Source organism: Emys orbicularis, chromosome 4, assembly GCF_028017835.1.
Source record: "Emys orbicularis isolate rEmyOrb1 chromosome 4, rEmyOrb1.hap1, whole genome shotgun sequence".
In the NCBI taxonomy this organism is placed as follows: domain Eukaryota; kingdom Metazoa; phylum Chordata; order Testudines; family Emydidae; genus Emys; species Emys orbicularis.
In genome coordinates this window covers 145,450,086-145,475,232 of record NC_088686.1, presented here as the reverse complement: position 1 = coordinate 145,475,232, position 25,147 = coordinate 145,450,086, and the positions used below count along the sequence as shown (strand labels likewise).

The 25,147-nt window shown below is 47.6% G+C and overlaps 1 protein-coding gene across 1 annotated transcript in view; it reads right to left on the bottom strand.

The window, feature by feature from the left end:
* The window catches only part of CR1 (complement C3b/C4b receptor 1 (Knops blood group)), a 42,498-nt gene extending 19,939 nt beyond the window's left edge, over positions 1–22,559 (bottom strand). The window contains exons 1-19 of the mRNA XM_065403427.1: positions 22,523–22,559; positions 21,873–22,055; positions 20,177–20,353; positions 19,538–19,720; positions 18,631–18,813; positions 17,886–18,068; positions 16,401–16,592; positions 16,059–16,155; positions 14,659–14,744; positions 13,674–13,868; positions 12,037–12,219; positions 10,155–10,337; positions 9,282–9,464; positions 8,320–8,496; positions 5,628–5,810; positions 3,829–4,011; positions 2,902–3,081; positions 2,123–2,305; positions 1,280–1,462 (exon numbers count right to left, since the gene is read on the bottom strand). Of these exons, the coding sequence (XP_065259499.1) occupies positions 1,280–1,462; positions 2,123–2,305; positions 2,902–3,081; positions 3,829–4,011; positions 5,628–5,810; positions 8,320–8,496; positions 9,282–9,464; positions 10,155–10,337; positions 12,037–12,219; positions 13,674–13,868; positions 14,659–14,744; positions 16,059–16,155; positions 16,401–16,592; positions 17,886–18,068; positions 18,631–18,813; positions 19,538–19,720; positions 20,177–20,353; positions 21,873–22,055; positions 22,523–22,559 (3,154 nt within the window). The remainder of the gene's footprint in view (positions 1–1,279; positions 1,463–2,122; positions 2,306–2,901; positions 3,082–3,828; positions 4,012–5,627; positions 5,811–8,319; positions 8,497–9,281; positions 9,465–10,154; positions 10,338–12,036; positions 12,220–13,673; positions 13,869–14,658; positions 14,745–16,058; positions 16,156–16,400; positions 16,593–17,885; positions 18,069–18,630; positions 18,814–19,537; positions 19,721–20,176; positions 20,354–21,872; positions 22,056–22,522) is intronic.
* Between the last annotated feature and the right edge of the window lie 2,588 nt (positions 22,560–25,147).

The following is a 25,147-nucleotide window of genomic DNA, read 5'->3' as shown; positions in this document are numbered from 1 at the left end:
TAGCTGTGAAATTTGCTGAATTGGTGGCTGGCTCAAAGTTCTCACGGTCTCAATTTAAATCCTCGTGTGTGTCTGACTCACCAAGCGAGGCAAAGGGAAGCCACAAACAGAACAGAAATGCATCTTCACATTGAGGGAGGAGGCAGTTCCAAGCTCCAGAAAATGTACGGTGAAGTCATGCCTCCCCCAAAAGGGAGGATCCAGAATCACAACGGTAATTTACAGACACTTATCACTCAGAAAAAAATATCAGGCTCCTTTAAAGCATCTCAAGTTGGGCAACCAAAAATCACTGGACAATTTAGGCTCACTATTCAGTGTGTTACATTGAAGTCCTAACTGCCTATTGCTTTTCTGAATCTTTTACTGATTTGTAACAATCTCATCCCCACCCCATTATAGAAAAGAGCTTGACTGAAAGACCAGTGTGATGGGGGAAAACAAAAAATGGTTCCATGATTATTCCACATACAGGAACTAGGGGGTCGTATTCCACATGCAAAGGAAGAGTGAAAAGCCTGTGTAGTTACTGGAAGGACTGCTCATAATTGATATGAATTTCAAGTTAATTGTTGAATTCAGCTGCGGAAGCAGAAGTACCTGCAAAAGCTGCAGTGGACCAAGAAGTTACTGAATATCATCTTCTAAATCACTTCCAGTTCCCATTTCAAGATGGGACAGACACGAGGATCCTGAGCAGAGGAAGATAAAAGTGCTCTGCTTTTACCTTTAAGTAGAGGTAAGACATTTCCCTCAGGCAGACCCATGGCTCTTGCCAACTTGGGTCACTTCTCACAGCTGGTGCAGTTTGAGGAATCCTGACCCCCAACACATTGTGGGAAAGCACAAGGATTGCAGCACACAGAAGGGACAAAGTTACTCACCTGGCATCCCCACTGCTCTCAGAGCCCTGCCAGCACTGCCCCCAATCTGGTTCATTTCTTATTCTCTAGGTCTGTTACTATGTATTGGGACCGTCCACCTCTCCCCTCAAACCAATCTGTGAAGTCTCTTGATTTGAGGTGAGCAGCAGGCAGGACAGATCCAGCCTGGATTAGCCAAAGCATGAGCCCCAGTGCCCTGGGCGGGGGAGCAAAAGCCCAAGAGCTTCAGCTCCAGGTAGGGGGCCTGTGATCTGAGCCCAGCCACCCAGGGCTGAAGCCCTCGGGCTTCGGCCCCGGGCGGTGGGTCTCAGGATTTGGCTTCAGCTCCAGGCAGAGGGTCTCGGACTTCGGCTTCGATCTCAGTTACTCAGGAAACAGACTTGATTCACACTTACCCTGTGTGCAGGCTGGAACAGGAGGATCCCAGGTTCCTTCATCTCGGCACTGAATCTGACGGCTGCCATTCAGGGTGTAGCCAGGATCACATTCAAACGTAACTGTATCCCTGGGTCGATAGACAGGTCCACGTCCAGCAACTTTTCTTCCACTCTGGATTTCTGGGGCAATGCAGAGAACCTCTGAAATTGAAAAGGTGCAGAAGGAGTCAGCATGCACTGTCAAGCTGTGCTGTTCAGTGGGCGCTTGGCACCTGTGCTGTGGACTGGCTGGGGAGAGTTTATGGTGTTGATTTTGACCTCTAAAACGCTAACACTTTAGTGCTAGCCTGCCTAAAACCACATCCCACGGGTACCATACTGCTCCTCTCTTGGTGAAGAGGCCCCAGATGGTTCCCTCTCAGTGACAGTGAGAGCAGGGCTGGCGGGAGAGCTCCCTGGGAGGGGCCCTCAGTTTGGCCCCTTGTTTTAAACAGTACTGGCCTGTTGGCCTTCGGGGACACACTTTACTCTTCACTCAGTGTGTAGCAAGGGTGGACATAGCGTGTCTGTGAGTGTGAGGGGAGTATGGAGATTAGTTGCTAGTGTTTCTAATTTATGTTAAGGGTGCCCAGGGTATCAATCAGGGTTTCAGTCTAATGTGGTGTGTATGTGTGCATAGGAGTGCAGAGTTTGCATACAGCACATTTATTTTCAAAAGCATTTATTTCATCCTGTCTCTAATTAAATGGAGCTTTAATTCCCTGCTATTATATTTGTTGCACTGGTGACCTTATCTTCTGAGTAAAATCCTGTGGTAGGAGCTTCTTCCTCTTAGTTTTAGGTAACAGAACATAAACGCACCTTCACACTGAGGAGGGGGAGGGCTCCACGTTCCGGATGCCGTACAATAAATAGATGCCTGCCCAGTGAGGGAGTAGCCGGGCTCACAGCTGTAATTTACGGACATTCCACTGGTGAACACTGCCAAGTCCCGGCCTCTGGGCTTCCCATTGGCGATGGCTGGAGGAGAGGGACACTGCAGCACTGCAGGGAGGGAAGAGAGTCTTCACTGAAGCAGAGCTCATACAGACTGATCTCCAGAAGGGAAAAGATCCATATGCTTGTGTCGAGTCGTGCCCAATGCAACAGCAGTGAGGCAAATACACATAGGGGGTAGTTACCAACCTCCATCCAGTCACATCCCACCAAATACCTATAAAGCACGATGACTCAGTCATGCTTCTTGTAACCCTCAGATGTTTTCCCAGCCACCTTAGTAAGGGTCCAAGGGCTATTTCCACTGTATATTTTGTGTTTACATTGGAAATGCTGCCACTTTGGGACCATTTCTTGGTTGGTAGGGGCCATCCGTAAGTTCCCTTAACTTGGGAGAGGGGTTAAGTCGGCAAAGCTGACCAGGACTCAGTTCTTCAGGAATATTTTTGGAGAGTGGAAAAGCCCAGATACTATGGAGAGGAGCACGGGAAACACTGGGATAGCTACACAGATATTTGCATTTCCCTTTTCAGATCTGAAACTAATCCCACAGTCCTTTTGGCCTCCATGCTCAACCCTCCCAGATCTTACTCATCACAATGGGATCAAAGAGAACCCACCATCAAAGCCTTAGTCACACTTACTTCTTTCACAGACAGGGACAGGAGGATCCCATCTACCATCATCTTGGCACTGAGTCTCGGGGCTGCCGCTCAAGGTGTAACCAGGGTCGCATTCAAACACAACGATGTCTCTGGGTCTGTAGGCAGGCTGTAGTACCCCATTTGTTCTGCCATTCTCCACTTCTGGGCTTATGCACGTCACTGAAAGGGAAAGCATAACAAACCCTTTAGGCTCTAACGCACGTGTGGGATGGAATGGACTGAGCCATTTCCTTTGATAAGACTTTTACTGTACTTCAATTTCATAACTATTTCTACACTCTGACGTCCTCTTGTCACCTGTGTCAATTCTTTCACCATGAACATTATCCAGCTGCACTCGCAGAATCATAATTCATGGTACGAGTGGATGCACAGCCACTGAAGTTAAAGGAGCTCCTCTTGCCAGCAGTGAGTTTGGCCCATGTGTCTCACTGGAAGTTTAGTCCCCAGCTGTGGAATTTGCTGAATTGGTGTCTTGTCTCAAAGTTCTTGTGGTCTCAATTTAAAGCCACAAACAGAACAGAAACGCACCTTCACATTGAGGGTGCAGGTTGCTCTAAGCTCCAGATGCTGTACAATGAAGTGATGCCTCCCCAAAAAGGGAGTAGTCGGGGGAGAGTTCTGCTGATTTGTGTTTCCATTCACACCTTTAGGACGCTCAGTGAGACAGACCATTGCCAGATCTCTGTCTGTCAGGAGGGCAGGGCAGGATGCAGGCGATCAGCTATCACAGTGACCAGCACAGTCAAGAGATTAGGGGGTGGGCGGATATTTGTATGTTCCCCATTCACAGCTGAAAAGCGACCCCAGGATTCAAAGGACGTTTATTTTTTTTGCCTCCAGGCACAACCCTACCAGATATTGATTATCTCAGTTACTCAGGAGTCAACCTAGATTCACACTTACCCTGTATGCAGACTGGAAGAGGAGGATCCCAGGTTCCTTCATCTCGGCACTGAATCTGATGGCTGCCATTCAGGGTGTAGCCAGGATCACATTCAAACCTAACTGTGTCCCTGGGTCTATAGACAGGTCCACGTCCAGCTACTTTTCTTCCATTCTCGATTTCTGGGGTGATGCAGAGAACCTCTGAAATTGAAAAGGTGCAGAAGGAGTCAGCATGCACTGGCAAGTGGTGCTGTTCAGTGGGCACTTGGCACCTGTACTCTGCACTGGCTCCCTACCAGTTTCTGGGGTAGGTGGTGAAAGTAACTTACAGGACTTACCGGTACTGTCGGAGTCCTGACGGGGGCGTGGCCTCATCCGGAAGAGGTGTGGCTTCAACTGGAAGAGGCTGGGCCTCTCAAGATTTAAAGGCCCTGGGGCACCGGCTGTGGCTGGGAGCCCCAGGGCCTTTAAATCAACCTGGGGCTCCCAGCTGCAGAGGTGGCTGGGAGCCCTTGGGGCTCAGGGGCAAATTAAAGGGCCTGGGGCTCCGGCCGCCGCGGAGCTCCGGGCCCTTTAAATCCCCATCACAGCTCCGGCGGCTGGAGCTGCGGGAGGGATTTAAAGGGCTCTGGGCTCCCCGGAGCGGCGGGAGCCCCGGGGCCTTTATATTCTGGCCCCAGCCCAGCCGCCAGAGCTGCGGGGGGGATTTAAAGGGCTTGGGGCTCCCCACAGCCGCGGGAGCTCCAGGCCTTCTGAAGCCCCGCCCAAGCCCGGCTGCCGTGGATTTAAAGGACCCGGAGCTCCCGCCACTGCGGGGAGCCCCGAGCCTTGCCGGGCTGCCAGGGCCATCCGGGGGGGGGGGGGGGGCAAGTGGAACAATTTGCCCCAGGCCCCGGGCCCCAGAGGGGCCCCCCACGAGAATATAGTATTCTATAGTATTGCAACTTTTTTTATGGAAGGGGCCCCCAAAATTGCTTTGCCCCAGACCCCCGGAATCCTCTGGGCAGTCCTGCGGGCTGGGGTTGGGATTTAAAGAGCCCAGAGCTGAGCCCTTTAAATCCCGGCCCCTGGAGCTGCTGGTGGGATTTAAAGGGCTCTGGGCTCTCTGCGGCTCCCCAGAGCCCTTTAAATCCCCGCCGCGGAAGCCGGTGCGGTCCGGCACGGTGTACTGGCTCTTGCCGGTATGCCGTACCGGACCGAACCGGCTTACTTTCACCTCTGTTCTGGGGAGAGTTGATGGTGTTGCTTTTAACCTCTAAAATGCAAACACTTTAGTGCTAGCCTGCCTAAAACCACATCCCACGGGTACCATACTGCTCCTCTCGTGGTGAATAGATGCCTCAGATGGTTCCCTCTCAGTGAGAAAGAGAGCAGGGCTGGTGGGAGAGCTCCCTGTGAGGGGCCCTGAGTTTGGCGCCTTGGTCTTAAACAGTACTGGCCTTTTGGCTTTTGGGGGGACACACTTTCCTCTTCACTCAGCGTGTAGCAAGGGCGGGGACAGCGTGTCTGTCTGTGAGTGTCAGGGGAGCGTGGAGATTAGCTGCTAGTGTTTCTACTTTATGTTAAGGGTACCCAGGGTATCAGACAGGTACAGCTTTTTAATATTTCACTAATGTGGGGTGTGTGTGCGCATAGGAGTGCAGAGTTTGCATACAGAACATTTATTTTCAAAAGCATTTATTTCACCCTGTCTCTAATTAAATGGAGCGTTAATTCCCTGCTGTTAAATTTGTTGAACCAGTGACATTGTCTTTTGAGTTAAATTCTGTGGTAGGAGTTTCTTCCTCTTAGTTCTAGGTAACAGAACATAAACGCACCTTTACACTGAGGAGGGGGAGGGCTCCACGTTCCGGATGCCGTACAATAAATAGATGCCTGCCCAGTTAGGGAGTAGCCGGGCTCACAGCTGTAATTTACGGACATTCCACTGGTGAACACTGCCAAGTCCCAGCCGCTGGGCTTCCCGTTGGCAATGGCTGGAGGAGAGGGACACTGCAGCACTGCAGGGAGGGAAGAGAGCCTTAACTGAAGCAGAGCTCATACAGGCTGATCTCCAGAAGTGAAAAGATCCACATGCTTGTGCTGAGTTGTGCCCAATGCAACAGCAGTGAGGCAAATACACATCAGGGGTAAAGTTACTGACCTCCATCCATTCAAATCCCCCCAAACACCTATAAAGCACTATGACTCAGTCATGCTTCTTGTAACCCTCAGACATTTCCACAGCCACCTTAGTAAGGGTCCAAGGGCTATTTCCACTGTATATTTTGTGTTTACATTGGAAATGCTGCCACTTTGGGACCATTTCTTGGTTGGTTCCCTTAACTTGGGAGGGGGTTAAGTCGGCAAAGCTGACCAGGACTCAGTTTTTCAGGGATCTTTTTGGAGAGTGGAAAAGCCCATATACTATGGAGAGGAGCACGGGAAACACTGGATAGCTACACAGATATTTGCATTTCCCTTTTCAGATCTCAAACTAATCCCACAGTCCTTTAGGCCTCCATATTCAGCCCTGCCAGATCTTACTCAATGCAATGGGATCAAAGATAACCCACCATCAAAGCCTTAGCCCTGGTCTACACTACGAGTTTAGGTCGAATTTAGCAGCGTTACATCAATTTAACCCTGCACCCATCCACACGACAAAGCCGTTCTTTTCGACTTAAAGGGCTCTTAAAATCGATTTCTGTACTCCTCCCCTGACGAAGGGATTAGCGCTGAAATCGACATCGCCGGGTCGAATTTGGGGTAGTGTGGATGCAATTCGAAGGTATTGGCCTCCAGGAGCTATCCCAGAATGCTCCATTGTGACCGCTCTGGACAGCACTTTGAACTCAGATGCACTAGCCAGGTACACAAGAAAAGCCCCGGGAACTTTTGAATTTCATTTCCTGTTTGGCCAGCGTGGCGAACTCAGCAGCACAGGTGACATGCATTCCCCCCAGAATGTGTCTACGTTCCCCCTATCATCTCCGTCCCTGAGGTTATCGCAGATTAGAAGGCAAAAAAAACGCACTCGCGATGACATGTTTTCTGAGCTCATGTAGTCCTCCCGCACTGATAGGGCACAGCGTAATGCATGGAGGCATTCAGTGGCAGAGGCCAGGAAAGAATTGCTGTGTTTGCTTAACGGCAAAAGTATCATGCCTCGCTAGCGATCCTGCCCAAGCCAGGTCACTGTGTCAGCCTTGAGCTGGGGCATGACCACTTTGTGAGCAGGAAGGCCATAGATATAGACATTGCATTAGGTAGCTTCTGTAGCTAGAGAAAACATCCCTCTGCATTCGGCAAAGTCTGTGGCAAAAAAAGAGAAGCCCCGTAGTGTAGTGGCTATCACATTCACCTAACACATGAAAGCCCTGTAGTGTAGTGGTGATCACATTCACCTAACACATGACATGTCACCGGTTTGAAACCGGGCAGAAACAGGTCACTGTTCCTTTTTCTGACTCCTCTCCTGCATTTTTAGTCTTAGAACAGACCGCGCTGTGAAATTTTACTTTGAATTATATCAATTATTAATTAAATAATATGGAAGCTCTCTCTCAGTTATAGTCCCAGGTTCCTTACCCTTTCAGCTGCTCTGATAAATTAACATTTTTGTTAGGGGCGGCGGAAAATTTTCATGAAGACTCAAAAAAGGACTCTGAAATAATCTCAACGTGGCCCATAGAGTGCAATCCTTCATTCTGGATTTGTCAGTCCACAAGTAGAACTGCTCCTTACTACTGTCCAGGCTTCATGAGCCATGGGAGCAAGGGGCAGGCTGGGGTAGGTGCGACCGCGCAGTAATGCCGGCTGAGAGAGCAGCCTGAGGCAGAAACTTCCAGCTTGCAAGATATTCCAGGCAGGACTGAATCTCCATGAGACGAAACTTAAAGAAGAGAAGGACCTGGAGTCTCTCCCATTCGGCGCTCTAAGAGGAGGATAGCCATGTCTGTCCAGGCATCCCTGATCGACCTCACTGAGGTCTGAGCGGGACCCCAGCTGGCAGGAGCCGTGGACGGAGCCCCAGATCGGCAGCGGGCTGAGCCGCTCACCCCACTGCTGGTCTGGGGGTCCGTCCGCCGACCCGCTCAGCCCACGGCCTGCCTGGGGTTCTGATCATCCAGGCAGGCAGCGGGCTGAGCGGGTCCGGTGGATGGGACCCCAGAAAAAAGCCAAGAAACGATTGTCTGCCGTTGCTTTCACAGAGGGGGTGGGGGAGCTGACGACATGTACCCAGAACCATCTGCGACAAAGTTTTTGCCCCATCAGGCATTGGGAACTCAACCCAGAATTCCAATGGGCGGTGGAGACTGCGGGAACTGTGGGATAGCTACGCACAGTGCAACGCTCCGAAAGTCAATGCTAGCCTCGGTACTGTGGACGCACTCTGCCGAGTTAATGGTCTTAATGGTCTTAAGTGGGGACACACACAATCGACTGTATAAAATCGATTTCTAAAAAATCGACTTCTATAAATTTGACCTAATTTCGTAGTGTAGACATACCCTTAGTCACACTTACTTCTTTCACAGACAGGGACAGGAGGATCCCATCTACCATCATCTTGACACTGAGTCTCTGGGCTGCCGCTCAAGGTGTAACCAGGGTCGCATTCAAACACAACGATGTCTCTGGGTCTGTAGGCAGGCTGTACTCCATTTGTTCTTCCATTCTTCACTTCTGGGCTTATGCACGTGGCTGAAAGGGAAAGCATAACAAACTCTTTAGACTCCTACGCACGTGTGGGATGGAATGGACTGAGCCATTTCCTTTGATAAGTCTTTTACTGTACTTCAATTTCATAAGTATTTCTACTCTCTGATGTCCTCTTGTCACCTATGTTCATGCTGAAAGAATTGACATTACCCACCAGCACTCACAGAATCATAATTCATGGTACGAGTGGATGCAAAGCCACTGAAGTTAAAGGAGCTTCTCTTGCAGGCAGTGACTTTAGCCCGTGTGTCTTGCTAGAAGTTTAGTCCCCAGCTGTGGAATTTGCTGAAATAGTGGTTGTCTCAAAGTTCTCATGGTATCAATTTAAATCCTCATGTATGTCTGACACACCGAGCGAGGCAAAGGGAAGCAGCAAACAGAACAGAAACGCACCTTCACATTGAGCGTGGGGGTTGCTGTAAGCTCCAGATGCTGTACAATGAAGTGATGCCTCCCCAAAAAGGGAGTAGTCGGGGGAGAGTACTGCTCATTTGTGTTTCCAATCACACCTTTAGGACGCTCAGTGAGACAGAGCATTGCCAGATCTCTGTCTGTCAGGAGGGCAGGGCAAAATGCAGGTGATCAGCTATCACAGTGATGAGCATAGTCAAGAGATCAGGGGGTGGGCGGATATTTGTATGTTCCCCATTCACAGCTGAAAAGTGACCCCAGGATTCAAAGGATGTTTATTTTTTAGCCTCCAAGAACATCCCTACCAGATATTGATCATCTCAGTTACCCAGCAGTCAGTCTAGATTCACACTTACCCTGTATGCAGACTGGAACAGGAGGATCCCAGGTTCTATCATCTTGGCACTGAATCTGACGGCTGCCATTCAGGGTGTAGCCAGGATCACATTCAAACCTAACTGTGTCCCTGGGTCTATAGACAGGTCCATGTCCAGCTACTTTTCTTCCATGCTCGATTTCTGGGGCAATGCAGAGAACCTCTGAAATTGAAAAGGTGCAGAAGGAGTCAGCATGCACTGTCAAGCTGTGCTGTTCAGTGGGCGCTTGGCACCTGTGCTCTGCACTAGCTCCCTACCAGTTTCTGGGGAGAGTTGATGGTGTTGCTTTTCACCTCTAACATGCAAACACTTTAGTGCTAGCCTGCCTAAAACCACATCCTATGGGTACCATACTGCTCCTCTCATAGTGAATAGAGGCCCCAGATGGTTCCCTCTCAGTGAGAGAGAGCAGAGCTGGCGGGAGAGCTCCCTGTGAGGGACCCTCAGTTTGGCGCCTGGGTCTTAAACAGTACTGACCTGTTGGCCTTTGGGGGACACACTATCCTCTTCACTCAGCGTGTAGCAAGGGTGGGGATAGCCTGTCTGTCTGTGAGAGTGAGGGGAGCCGCGAGATTAGTTGCTAGTGTTTCTAATTTATGTTAAGGGTGCCCAGGGTATCAGACAGGTGCAGCTTTTTAATATTTCACGAACATGGTGTGTGTGTGCATAGGAGTGCAGAGTTTGCATACAGCACATTTATTTTCAAAAGCATTTATTTCACCCGGTCTCTAATTAAATGAAGCTTTAATTCCCTGCTATTAAATCTGTTGCACCAGTTACCTCGTCTTTTGAGTTAAATCCTGTGGTAGGAGCTTCTTCCTCTTAGTTCTAGGTAACAGAACATAAACGCACCTTCACACCGAGGAGGGGGAGGGCTCCACGTTCCGGATGCCATACAATAAATAGATGCCTGCCCAGTAAGGGAGTAGCCGGGCTCACAGCTGTAATTTACAGACGTTCCAGTGGTGAACACTGCCGAGGCCTGGACGCTGGGCTTCCCGTTGGCGATGTCTGGAGGAGAGGGACACTGCAGCACTGCAGGGAGGGAAGAGAGTCTTAACTGAAGCAGAGCTCATACAGGCTGATCTCCAGAAGGGAAAAGATCCATATGCTTGTGTTGAGTCGTGCCCAATGCAACAGCAGTGAGGCAGATGCACATCAGGGGTAAAGTTACCGACCTCCATCCAGTCACATCCCCCCAAATACCTATAAAGCACGATGACTCAGTCATGCTTCTTGTAACCCCCAGACATTTTCCCCGCTGCCTTAGTAAGGGTCCAAGGGTTATTTCCACTGTATATTTTGTGTGGGCTGAAAGTAAAAGCATAACAAACCCTTTAGACTCTAATGCTGGTGCGGGATGGAATGGACCGAGCCATTACCTTTGATAAGTCTTTTACTATACTTCAATTTCATAACTATTTCTACAATCTGACGTCCTCGTGTCACTTCTATCAATTCTTTCAGTATGAACATTACCCAGCTGCACTCACAGAACCATTCACCACTGGTTCAAGTGGATGCAATTCCACTGAAGTTAAAGGAGCTCTTCTTGCCAGCAGTGACTTTGGCCCATGTGTTTGACTGGAGGTTTAGTCCAGAGCTGTGAAATTTGCTGAATTGGTGGCTTGTCTCAAAGTTCTTGTGGTCTCAATTTAAGTCCGTGTGTGTGTGTGTGACACACCGAGCGAGGCAAAGGGAAGCCACAAACAGAACAGAAACCCATCTTCACATTGAGGGAGGGGGCAGTTCCAAGCTCCAGATGCTGTACGGTGAAGTGATGCCTCCCAAAGAAGGGAGTAGTCAGGATCAGAACAGTAATTTACAGACACTCAACACCCAGAAAAAAAAAACAGGCTCCTTTAAGCATCTCAAGTTGGACAACCAAAAATCACTGGACAATTTAGGCTCACTATTCAGTGTGTTACATTGCAAGTCCTAATGGCCTGTTGCTTTTCTGAATCTTTTACTCATTTGTAACAATCTCGTCCCCACCCCATTATAGAAAAGAGCTTGACTGAAAGACCAGTGTGAGGGGGAAAAACAAAAAATGGTTCCATGATTATTCAGCATGCAGGAACTAAAGAGTCACATTCCACATCCAAAGGAAGAGTGAAAAGCGTGTGTAGTTACTGAAAGGACTGCTCAAAATTGATAAAAATAGTGAAATTCAGCTGAGGAAGCAGAAGTTCCTGCAAAAGCTGTGGTGGACCAAGAAGTTATTGAATATCATCTTCTAAATCACTTCCAGTTCCCATTTCAAGATGGGACAGACATGAGGATCCTGAGCAGAGGAAGATAAAAGTGCTCTGCTTTCACCTTTAAGTAGGGTTAAAGAAATTCCCCTCAGGCAGACCCATGGCTCTTGCCAACCTGGGTCACGTCTCGCAGCTGGTGCAGTTTGAGGAATCCTGATCCCCAACGCATTGTGGGACAGAACAAGGATTGCAGCAAACGGCAGGGACAAAGTTACTCACCTGGCATCCCCACTGCTCTCAGAGCCCTGCCAGCACTGCCCCCAACCTGGTTCATTTCTTATTCTCTGGGTGTGTTCCTAACCATTGGGACCGTCCACCTCTCCCCTCAAACCAGTCTGTAAAGTCTCTTGATTTGAGGTGAGCGTCAGGCAGGACAGATCCAGACTGGGTTAGCGTTGGAGATGCTCATGGATCAGACAAAAGGGAAACCTGTTTCTAGATGAATAATACGAACAAATCAGAGTTCTGACACTTGCCTGGCTCACAGACGGGCAGAGGTGGATTCCACGTGTCATCAGTTTGGCACTGACTCAGACTGTGACCCTTCATGGTGTAGCCGGGATCGCACTCAAAGGTAACACTGTCTTTATACGAATAGACATGTCTGTCACCAGATACTCTTCTTCCATTCTGGATTTGTGGGGCTGGGCATCTAACCTCTGAAAAAGAAACGTGTTAGCTGAAACAGGGCCAGAGAGGAAGAAAAAAATGTCTCCACCCTACGCAGCTCTCAAGCCTTTTTTACACTTCCATAACTTGTTGCACTAGCCCAGGGGTTCTCAAACTTCTTTACACCACGACCCTCTTCTGACAACAAAATTACTATACGACCCGGGAGGGGGGAACAAAGCCTGAGCCTGCCCAAGCCCCGCTGTCCCGGGCAGGGGGACCAAAGGCAAAGCATGAGCCCCAGCGCACCAGGAGGGGGAGTCAAAGCCCAAGAGCTTCAGCCCCAGGTAGGGGGCCTGTGACCTGAGCCCTGCCACCCAGGGCTGAAACCTTCAGGCTTAGGCCACGGGCGGTGGGACCCAGGCTTTGGTTTCGACCCCAGGCAGAGGGGCTCGGGCTTCGGCTTCAATCTCAGGCACTAGCCTATATTATTCCTACTTGAAACTACAGATTGTTGTGGGAAATGTGGAGGGCCACCCTGAGAGGAGGAGATGGAGATACACTGGTAACAGCGTAGGTCCCTTCATAGCAACTTCACAAGGATTCTCTCCTCAAGGTGTGAGCAGGGCACCAATCTCCAAGTCATGGGCGCACCCCCAGAGTAAAGCCAAGGAGCTCAGTCCTACAGGGAACCAAGTGCCCTTCACAGCCAGTGACCTCAGACATTGAGGGAGCTCAGCAATCTGCACAGTCAAGCCCGAGATGCTTGAGGAAGCTGGTGGTCCCAGCAACGTACCCTCTCTTTATTACCGTTAGAAGTGCCAGCGTCTTTCAACCTGCCTACTAAACTCCTCCAAATATAAAATTCTACAAGTCTGGCTTATATTTATCCCAAGTGCATTAGTAATAAGAGGTCAAATGTTTGGGACTGACACAGCTTTACTCCACCCCATTATCCTCTGCACCATCAAGCCTGTGTCTTTCACTCATAGGGGGGTAGACTTTGCATCCACACTGAAGGAACTACTACTAAATGCTATGCAAGTTCTGCAGGGAGAGATCTCGCAGGATGAAGTCTTTTTCTTTTTCAGGAAGATTTTTCTGATGTGAATTCAGTTGTCCCTTCAAATGCCAAGAACAGAAATCCTCATACTAATGGGAAATAGAGCGCTACCATAACATCCCCCACTTTCATTCCCTTGTGGCTAGAATCAAAGGTCTTTAACAGCCTTAATAGAAGTTGTGACCCTACATGGGCTGAAAACAGAGCTCCTCTATGGGTGCATCCAGTGACACCAGTTTCCATCTCAAATCTTTAGCCCTGCTCCAGAGCTATTCAGTCTTAACATGAATCATGGAAATCTTGTGGAGATGTTGTCACGGGCAGGCACACTAAGTGCAGGGATTTAACTGGAGTCTCACCTTTGTGGGTTTGTCTGAACCTGGACTTTCTATACATGGAACAGCAGAGCAGGGAGGGGTTTTTCACCTATGCAAAACCTACCTCCACACCGAGGGGGACGCGCACTCCACACTCCGTTTAGCCCATCCTCAGTTGTGCAGTGAATAGAGGCCTCTCCAGTGAGTGGGTAACCACTGTCACATTTGTAGGTTACAGCTGACCCATAAGAGAAGTTTTTCATGAACTTGCCAGTGCGTTTTCCATTGGGGATGTCTGGAGGCGGAAGACACGGAATACCTGGAGAGACACAGGAGGAGTGTATTTTAGAATCAATACTGGTAGAGAAGCAGTTCCAGCTACTTGACCTGATAAAGAAATTTAGGAGCCCTAGGTATGAAACCACTAGAATGAGCAAGGCCAACAGGTAATGCACCATAGGTAATTATACCCAATTCTCTTGAGCACTGATGGTCTGTAAACCGCGAAAGAGACTTACTAGGATAACGTCTAAATGGTCTACATCCTTCCTTCATATGGACTGTTTTAAGATCAACCTGTTGAAAAATGCATGATTTTCCTGCTGCACCATAAGCTGGTGAGCACGCCAGGGCATGTGCATGCCTTAAAGCACAGGTAATGAGCTCCATGTCTGGTTTTGGATTAATATGAGTGGGTATCAGGTAAACCTGTTACGCTACTTGGAAATCCAGAAGGGCCAATAACCACCTTGGTGGGGCATTTTTGCCAAACCAAGCTGAGTGCCTTTGGCAGTTACTCAGTTATCAAAGAAAGACCAAATTCTGATTGCCAGGAACTTGACACAAACACATTTCTCTCTAAGGTACAACCCCCTTCAATACGGTTTTGTTCTTAAGATACTGGGATTGGACTCAGGAGACCTTTTGGTTTTGCTATTGACTAACTCCCTAAACGATATGTCACATAACTACTCTGTGCCTCAGGTGAGACCTTCCGGGGTGGGGATCATAATCCTTCCATATCTGTTTATTCACATTTGTGAGATTATTCAGAGAAGAGAGAGAGAGGGGCACCTAAGCACCTCGACAGACAGCTGTGACCTACTTACGCTCACAAATGGGAATATCACTGCTCCATGCAACACGCGTGCCAGAAATCTCACATCGTCTGTAAGGCCGTCCAATCAACCGGTGCCTGGAGTTAGGCAGAGGGGGTTATCAGTTCTTATCTATTTCTCTGGTGTTTGAGCTTTACTGTGAAGCTCAGTTCTTCTGGGAAGCTCTTCTCCCCAGCCACAGCAGGTGGGGACCAACACCACTGACTTCTGAGTGACCATCACAGGAGAAATGCTCCTTGCCAGAGCCGAACTCCCCAGCCCCTTGTAGAATTAATCTCTGGTACAGAAGCCTATGTAGGACCAACAAGCTGCTATTCTTTGAGCCAGGGGATCCAAATCTCTTTCTTGTGTCCTCAAGTCCGCCTCACCACATCAGCTGGATCATTCCCCACCACTGAACCACAAGACACACGCAAACGAGTAACAGCATTTCCCCTGGCGCTTTCAGGCAGGTTGCCAAGAGGGGTTTTGATTTTCTCATGATGGATGAGATACATTTCTGTGGATGTGGGCCAGGGAGACCCAGCTGAGGTCTGGCTAGCTTGAGATTCATAAACTAAGTCAATCATGACTGTTGTAACCCATGCAGGAGTAACACCCCACCCCAGCAGAGAGGTCCAAATACAAAGACACTGTACAGCAAACCTCAGCTGAGCTGGCTCTGGAGTTCAGCAGCCAGCTATTGTTAAAGGCAGTGTCTGTGCAATGGGCCTTTCTGCAGTCACAGGCTCTTCCCTTTCGCCCCCACATATGACACGCTCTACAAGGGCACAAGCCAGCACTACAGCTGCAGACCTTTGTTTCTCAGACCCCGAAGCACAGTCCTAATCTTCAAATGGAGAGGGCAAGTGACGCCCTCTTCTGCCACCGTATCCCCAGCGCTCTCACTCGGGCACCGTCCCCAGCAGGGTTTCCTTTGGAGACACCTCATCAGTCTGGCAGGTGGGCAGTTAGTCGGTGAAAACCCTTCCACCCAACTCTGTACGGAAAGGCAGCCATTTCCAATTATTCAGAAGAAGAATTGTTCCCCTGTCAAAGCAGGGGTAAAATCCAAGAGATTCCAAGATTTGCCCTGGTCACTTGGATCCTACTCTTCACAGGAGACATCTGTGCTCAGCCAACACCTGCAGGCAGAGCATTCAGCTGGCCAAACTGCAATTAAAGTTTGTACAATAAATGGCAGAGCATGAATGAAGAAAAGAGGGAGACTTACGCCAATCCATCTTTCACTGCATACAGAAATGATATTGATTGAGCCAAGAAGATGGAGTGCTGCTTTAGTATGGAAGAGTAAACTGCTTTCAGGAGTTGGGGGAATATGAGGATATCCATTTGTGTTCCACAGCTCTAAGCTAGGCACAAGTAGTCAGCTCAGGCAGTCTGAAACTTACCCTTCTTCACAAGCGAAGTTGACGGTTGACCCAAAGAGGAGATCTGTTATAATAACTCTGCCGTTCTCCGGCTCTCCGGGATGACCACACGATTTCTCTGGTAGAGAAGAAGACTAGTATTAGGCTTCTCTCTTTCAATGCAACAATTATCCCAGGGATCTGTCCCTATTTAACACACTCCACAAAGAAGGCATTTAGAATGCCCAGATTAGGCACAGCTAGAGAACTTGACTAGTTACTATTAACTATTTAAGGACATGTTACATTTTGCAGCGTGGACACAACCTAGTGCCTCTAAGATCTTTATTGAACAATAGAAACAAAATCCATGAAGATATTCACTTTTACAGAACTCGAATGCTTCTGACCACGTTCGATTTTCAAGACACGTAATAGTGGATTGCATCCGTGGCTGTCTGCTGTATCCAGGCCGGCAAGTATAGTTTATAGTCTTCCCAACAGGAAAGTAAGACTGATTTTTATACTCGCTCTTCAGCTCAGCAAAGCTTAGCCTCGTAGGGACACCACAGCCCTCTAGGAAGAAAGGAAACACACATGAGAAAAAAGAACCATATCTACTGCACTGGTATGTACCACGTCAGGTGCAGGTTGATAAAACAACAGTGTTACAAAGAAACAACTGCGGATCTACTTTATAAATATTCTTCCAGGTGTTACACAAAGATTAAAGCCGAGGGAAAGAGAATGTTCAGACAAAGGTGCTAATGCAACAAAATCCATAGCTGGAGACTGAACCTAAAACAACACACACAGGGCCAAACTCACCGCTGACACAAGAACCTCTATTTCCTAATCAACTAAAACAACATATGCACCTGCCCTGTTTACCTCTGGTCCTAATATCCAGCCTTGGGCTGCCATACTCCCAGGATGCTAAAATGTGCCAGTTTTCAGTAGTACTGTCAGCGAAAGACTAAAGAATCACAATAGTTGCTTCTGGCCTTAAAGCATATGACTCTATAAGTGCAGCAATGCCCAACGGAATTAATATCCACATACAGCATCATCTATCAAAGGACCCAAGCCCTTCACAAACTTTGATACAACAGCCCATTGACTCAAGATACTTAAGTTATCTCTTTTAACTCTCATTTACGGCTGAGGCTATAGGACAAGCCCCATTTAACGGCTGAGGCTATAGGACAAGCACACCTCACCAATGGCAGACATGGGAACATAAATAACCACTCATCACACTGCCTCCACCATGAGCGCTGTCTTCTCATTGCATCTAGCAGTTTGTACACACCCAGAGTCGCACCCTGTGAGTTTTCAGACTGTTCTGATGAACGCATTCACTGCCACTTCCTTCATTTACATTTTCAAATTCAATTGTCCCATAAGGATATATTTGCCTTTGTAATAACAGCAAGTTTCTGGGTTCACGCCATTAGTTAAACCACTGCAACATCTATGTGTGGACATGCCCTAAGAGTCTGCGTAGGAGTTTGTCTAGAGTGTCATTTCTTTTGCAGAACCTTTAACTTCATTTTCATTAGTATGTCTATACTATTCCATCTTCCTGCTGACACTTTTATAAACCCTTTCAACTGTAATCTTGTCCGGCAGCGCTCAGGGAGCCGTGCTCTCCGCCGGCATCAGTGCGCAAGTTCCACTGAAGTCAACTGAGCTCCTTGTGCCAGCAGTGATTATAGCTCTGTGTGTCTCCCTGGGGGATCTATTCCCTGCTGTGAATTTTGTGGCATTAACTGGTGTCTCTGAACATTCTCTCTCTTGCTTTAAATCCTGTCGGGTGACTGACACACCTACAGCCAAAGGGAAGAAGCCAACCAAAAATCCATTCACCTTCACATAGAGGAGAAGGTTGACTCCAAGTTCCAGATGTGGTACAATAGATCGTAGCCTCTCCCCGGAGGGCGTAGCCGGGTTCACAGTTGTAGTTCACATATGTTCCACTGGGGAAAGCTGCCAATGGCTTGGCATTGTGCTTCCCTCTGACAATGACCGGAGGTGGAGGACACGGCAACGCTAATGGGGGAGAGGGGAAGAAGAATATTTCAGTGAAAATCTGAATCCTGCTCAAGAAGAGCTTAAAATAGGCTGGTATGCAGGAGTGGGGAAAGCCCAGGATGCATGTGTTATGTCAAACCCTCCGTTGCACCAGTGATGCAACACATCCAAAAAAGATTAAATATTACCTACCTAGATCCCCCTTCACACACAAGCTCAGATTTTCCCAATCTGCTACTTTTCTGTTCCTACAAATCTCCCTTGACTCCCTTAAGAATCCAAAATAGAATCTGTTGAGAGGGGGGACGAGTTCTGCTGATTTGTGTTTCCATTCACACCATTACAATGCTCAGTGAGACAGAGCATTGCCAGATCTCTGGCTGTCAAGAGGGCAGAGCAGGATGCAGGCGACGAGCATAGCCAAGAGATTAGGGGGTGGGCGGATATTTGTATGTTCCCCATTCACAGCTGAAAAGCGACCCCAGGATTCAAAGGATGTTTATTTTTTAGTCTCCAGGCACAACCCTACCAGATGTTGATCATCTCAGTTACCCAGCAGTCAGTCTAGATTCACACTTACCCTGTATGCAGACTGGAACAGGAGGATCCCAGGTTCTATCATCTCGGCACTGAATCTGATGGCTGCCATTCAGGGTGTAATCAGGATCACATTCAAATCTAACTGTGTCCCTGGGTCTATAGACAGGTCCACGTCCAGCTACTTTTCTTCCATTCTTGATTTCTGGGGCGATGCAGAGAACCTCTGAAATTGAAAAGGTGCAGAAGGCGTCAGCTTGCCCGGCAAGCAGTGCTGTTCAGTGGGCGCTTGGCACCTGTGCTCTGCACTGGCTCCCTACCAGTTTCTGGGGAGAGTTGATGGTGTTGCTTTTAAGCTCTCAACTGCAAACAGTATATTGCCTATCACCACATCCCCCAGGTTCTGTAATGTTCCTCTTGTGGTGAACAGAGGCCCCATATGGATCCCTCTCAGTGACAGAGAGTAGGGCTGGTGGGAGAGCTCCTTGTGAGGGGCCTCACTTTGGAGTCTACTCCTTGCACTTGTTCTGAAACAATACAGCCCTGTTGGCCTTGGGGGAACCCACTGCAAATCTTTTCTGTTGACTAAGCGTGTAGCAAGGGTAGGGATTGGCGGCAGAGGTTTGTGTGTCTATCTGTGTGTGTGAGGGGAGCGTGGATATTAGTTTCCAGTTTTTGTAATTCATGTCAAGTGTGCCTAGGGTTTCAGACAGATGCTTTTTTCCCAATATTTCCCTAATAGATGTACATCTGTGTACGCGCGCACAGGAGTGAAGAGTGTGCATACAGTGCCTTTATTTTCAAAAGCATTTATTTCACCATGTGTCTAATTAAATGCAGCTTAAATTCTCTGATATTAATTCTGTTGCACTGGTGAGGTTGTCTTTCGTGTTAAATCTTGTGGTAGAAGCTTCCTCCTCTTAGTTCTAGGTAACAGAACATAAACGCACCTTCACACTGAGGGGGAGGAGGGCTCCATGTTCCAGATGCCGTACAATAAATAGATGCCTGCCCAGTTAGGGAGTAGCCGGGCTCACAGCTGTAATTTACAGATGTTCCAGTGGTGAACACTGCCAAGGCCCTGATGCTGGGCTTCCCATTGGCAATGGCTGGAGGAGAGGGACATTGCAGCACTACAGGGAGGGAAGAGAGTCTTAACTGAACCACAGCTCATGCTGGCTAATCTATAGAAGGGAAAAGATCCTCATGCGCATATTGAATCATGCCCAACACAACAGCAGTGAGGCTAACGCACACCTGGGGTAAAGTGACCTACCTCCATTCCTTCCACCTCATTTCCATCCCCCCAAATACCTATATAGCGCCATGACTGAGTGATGCTTCTTGACACCCACAGACATGTTCCCAGCCATCTTAGTAGTAAGGCTTCAAAGGCTATTTACACTGTATATTTTGTGTTTACTTTGGCAATGCTGACACTTTCGGACCATTCATTGGTTGGATGGTTGTTTAGGTGGGGTCTTCTCTAAGTTCCCTTAATTCTAAGTTCCCACACTCAGCCATCCCAGATCTTACTCATCACAATGGGATCAAAGATAACCCACCATCAAAACCTTAATCACACTTACTTCTTTCACAGACAGGGACAGGAGGATCCCATCTACCATCATCTTGGCACTGAGTCTCGGGGCTGCCACTCAAGGTGAAACCAGGGTCGCATTCGAACACAACTGTGTCTCTGGGTCCGTAGGCAGGCTGTACCCCATTGGTTCTTCCATTCTCCACTTCTGGGATCATGCACGTCGCTGAAAGGGAAAGCATAACATACCCTTTAGACTTTAACGCACATGTGGGATGGAATGGACAGTTTACCCACTGAGTCATTTCCTTTGACAAGTCTTTTACTTCAATTTCATAAGTATTTCTACACTCTGACATCCTCTTGTCACCGGTGTCAGTTCTTTCAGCATGAACATTACCCAGCTGCGCACACAGAACCATTCACCACTGGTACAAGTGGATGCAATTCCACTGTAGTTGAACTGACTTTGGCCCGTGTCTCTCACTGGAAGTTTAATCCCTGGCTGTGGAATTTGCTGAATTGGTGGCTTATATCAAAGTTCTTGTGGTCTCAATTTAAATCCTTTTGTGTGTCCGACGCGCCGAGTGAGGCAAAGGGAAGCAGCAAACAGAACAGAAACGCATCTTCACACTGAGGGTGGGGGTTGCTCCAAGCTCCAGACACTGTACGGTGAAGTGATGCCTCCCCAAGAAGGGAGTAGTCAGGATCACAGTGGTAATTTACAGACACTCATCACCCAGAATTAATATCAGGCTCCTTTAAGCATCTCAATTTGGGCATCCAAAAATCACTGGACAATTTAGGCTCACTATTCAGTGTCTTACATTGCAAGAGCTAACGGCCTATTGCTTTTTATGAATCTTTAACTCATTTGTAACACTCTCATCCCCACCCCATTATAGAAATGAGCTTGACTGCAAGACCAGGGTCAGGGGGAAAACAAAAGTTAGTTCACAATTATTCAGTATGCAGGAACGAGAGGGGCATATTCCACCTCCAAAGGAAGAGTGAAAACCATGTCTCATTACTGGAAGGACTGCTCAAAATTGATAAAAAATTCAAGTTAATTGTGAAATTCAGCAGAGGAAGCAGAAATACCACCTGCAAAAGCTGCGGAGGACCAAGAAGTTATTGAATATCATCTTCTAAATCACTTCCAGTTCCCATTTCAAGATGGGACAGACATGAGGATCCTGAGCAGAGGAAGATAAAAGTGCTCTGTTTTCATCTTTAAGTTACAGAAATTCCCCTCAGCAGACCCATGGCTCTTGCCAACTTGGGTCACTTCTCACAGCTGGTGCAGTCTGAGAGATTATAACCCAGAAAGGCATTGTGGGAAAGCACAAGGATTGCAGCAAACAGAAGGGACAAAGTGACAAAGAGTCCTGTGGCACCTTATAGACTAACAGACGTATTGGAGCATAAGCTTTCGTGGGTGAATACTCACTTCGTCAGATGCATGTGAGAAGGGACAAAGTTACTCACCTGGCATCCCCACTGCTCTCAGAGCCTTGCCAGCACTGCCCCCAACCTGGTTCATTTCTTATCCTCTAGGTCTGTTCCTAACAATTGGGACCTTCCAGCTCTCCCCTCAAATCAGTCTGTAAAGTCTCTTGATTTGAGGTGAGCATCAGGCAGGACAGATCCAGACTGGGTTAGTGTTGGAGATGCTCACAGAGCAGACAAAAGGGAAACCTTTTTCTAGATGCATAATACGAACAAATCAGAGTTCTGACACTTGCCTGGCTCACAGATGGGCAAAGGTGGATCCCACGTGTCATCAGTTTGGCACTGACTCAGACTGTGACCCTTCATGGTGTAGCCGGGATCGCACTCAAAGGTAACACTGTCTTTATACGAATAGACCTGTCTGTCACCAGATACTCTTCTTCCATTCCGGATCTGTGGGGCTGGGCATCTAACCTCTGAAAAAGAAACGTGTTAGCTGAAACAGGGCAAGAGAGGAAAAAAAAATATCTCCACCCTACGCAGCTCTCAAGCCTTGTTTAGCCTTTACCCTGTAACTTGTTCACTAGCCTATATTATTCTCACTTGAAAATACAGTAAGCTATGTGTCTAGCTACACCAACAGCGCCAGACCACTGTGATATCAGAAATAAGTTAATCCTTGTTGTTGGAATAGGTCAGTGGTGTGAGGGGACTGCCCAGAGAGTGGATTCTTTGGCCCAACTGCTGCAGTTCTTCCAAACCACCCACACACCACAATCACCACACACAAAATAGCCTCTCCCCTCTCTCCCTCTCCCTCGCACCACTCCCTCGCCACCCACAGACACAAATCGGAACAACCGCCCACACAACACTACCAGCACACACAGTCAGCCCAGGCACACTCAGCTCCTCACTATAGCACACATCCCTCAGTTCCTACCTGCACAAATTAACACAAATATCCCAGTGCCATACATGGTCGCCCACGTCATTGGATTAGGGTTTCTTAGAGCCATCTGCTTGGGGTGCAGAGCAGTGTGACCCTTTGCCGCTAGGGTTAAAGACCTTTAACAGCATTCCTATACAGTTGTGAGCCTAGCTGCTCTGCTAACAGAGCTGCTCTACGGGTGCATTCAAAGGTACCAGTTTCCACCTCAAATCTTCAGCCCTGCTCTAGAGCTATTCACTCTCTGTCTAACATGAATCATGGAAATCTTGTGGAGATGTTGCCACGGGCAGGCACACTAAGTGCAGGGATTTAACTGGAGTCTCACATTTGTGGGTTTGCCTGAACCTGGACTTTCTATACGTGAAAGAGCAGAACTGGGAGGGCTGCACTCATTCAAACCCCACCTCCACACCGAGGGGGACGCGCATTCCACTCTCCGTTTAGCCCGTCCTTGGTTGTGCAGTGAATAGAGGCCTCTCCAGTGAGCGGGTAACCACTGTCACAACTGTAAGTTACAGATGACCCATAAGAGAAGTCATCCATTATCACCCCAGTGTGCCTTCCATTGGGAATGTCAGGAGGCGGAAGACACGGAATACCTGGAGAGACAAGATATTTAGAATCAATACTACTAAAGAAGCAGCTCCAGTTACTTGATCTGCTAAAGAAAACTAGGTGCGCTAGCTATGAAACCACTAGAATGTACTAGCCCAACATGTGACGGCCCAGGGATGTCTGAGTTGATTGGGCACTAATGTTACATAACTCACTAAACTGACTTACTACGACAAGTGCTAATTGTCCAGACACATGCACTGATCATCGGAGCCTTAGGCGCATGGGAACCCAGTAACAAGAGAGTGCTGAGATAATGCAGAATTGGTCAATGCTACGCTCGGCTGATGCGGCAACTCATGGTTCGTCGAGGGACATCTACATAGAACATATCACTGGACATCGGCAAAAGCAGGAGGGATGAGCTGGAGTGCCGATGAGAAGTGCAGTCAGGAAAGTAACTGAAATACTTTCCTCATGCATTGTATTTTCTAAATGGATAACCAACCTAATTCTCAATTACTGAGGGACAATCTCCACCCATTGATATATTTTGCATTCCACAACCAAATCTCTGTACAACTTTCATGAGTGATGTATTTGGATTCTAATATCTAAACTGTATTGTTAAATCAATTCACCTAAATTTGGGTTATTGCTGATCATATACTCTATGTATCATATGACTTTTAAAAACGAACTTAATATTTGCGGATAATCTAAGCACTATACCCAGATGTACAGACACTTTCCCCAACCTACGTATTATATAATTTTTTAAAAAGTTGCTTTAATAACATTTTTATGTCTTACTGATGAGTAGACTGGTTTTCAGATTCATGGTTGATTAACAACAGAAGCTATTCACAGAAGTAAGGGAACTAATCTTACTACTGTTCTCTACCTGTAGTTTGAGACTGCCCTTTCATGGGCTACTTTCACTTCTCTGTCCCAGCAAATCCAAATGTCTCTGAGAAAGAGAGGTTGCCTAGTACAGTGTTTCTCAGCCAGGGGTACAGGACACCCCTGGGGGTACGCAGAGGTCTTCCAGGGGTAAATAAAGATAAAGATAATGGATTTCAAGAAGGCAGACTTTAGCAAACTCAGGGAATTGGTAGGTAAGATCCCATGGGAAGTAAGTCTAAGGGGAAAAACAACTGAAGACAGTTGACAGTTTTTCAAAGAGACATTATTAAGGGCACAAGAGCAAACTGTCCCACCGCGTAGGAAAGAGACGAAGTATGGCAAGAGACCACCCTGCCTTAACCAGGAGATCTTCAATGATCTAAAAATCAAAAAACAGTCCTACAGAAAGTGGAAACTAGGTGAAATTACAAAGGATGAATATAAACAAATAACACAAGTATGTAGGGACAAAATTAGAAAGGCCGGCATAAAATGAGATCAAACTAGCTAGAGACATAAAGGGTAAGAGGAAAACATTCTACAAATACATTAGCAGCAAGAGGAAGACCAAGGATAGGATAGGATTGTTACTCAATGAAGGGGGGAAACAATAACAGAAAATGTGGAAATGGCAGAGGTACTTAATGACTTCTTTGTTTCGGTTTTCACCACTAAGGTTGGTGGCGATTGAACATCTAACATAGTGAATACCAGTGAAAATGAGGTAGGATCAGAAGAGGCTAAAATAGGGAAAGAAGAAGTTAAAAATTACTTGGACAAATTAGATGTCTTCAAGTCACCAGGGCCTGATGAAATGCATCCTAGAATTCTCAAGGAGCTGACTGAGGAGATATCTGAGCCATTAGCAATTATCTTTGAAAAGTTTCAGAGTAGCAGCCGTGTTAGTCTGTATCCGCAAAAAGAACAGGAATACTTGTGGCACCTTAGAGACTAACAAATTTATTAGAGCATAAGCTTTCGTGGGCTACAACCCACTTCTTCGGATGCATATAGAGTGAAACATATATTGAGGAGATATATATACACACACATACAGAGAGCATGAACAGGTGGGAGTTGTCTTACCAACTCTGAGAGGCCAATTAAGTAAGAGAAAAAAAACTTTTGAAGTGATAATCAAGATAGCTCAGTACA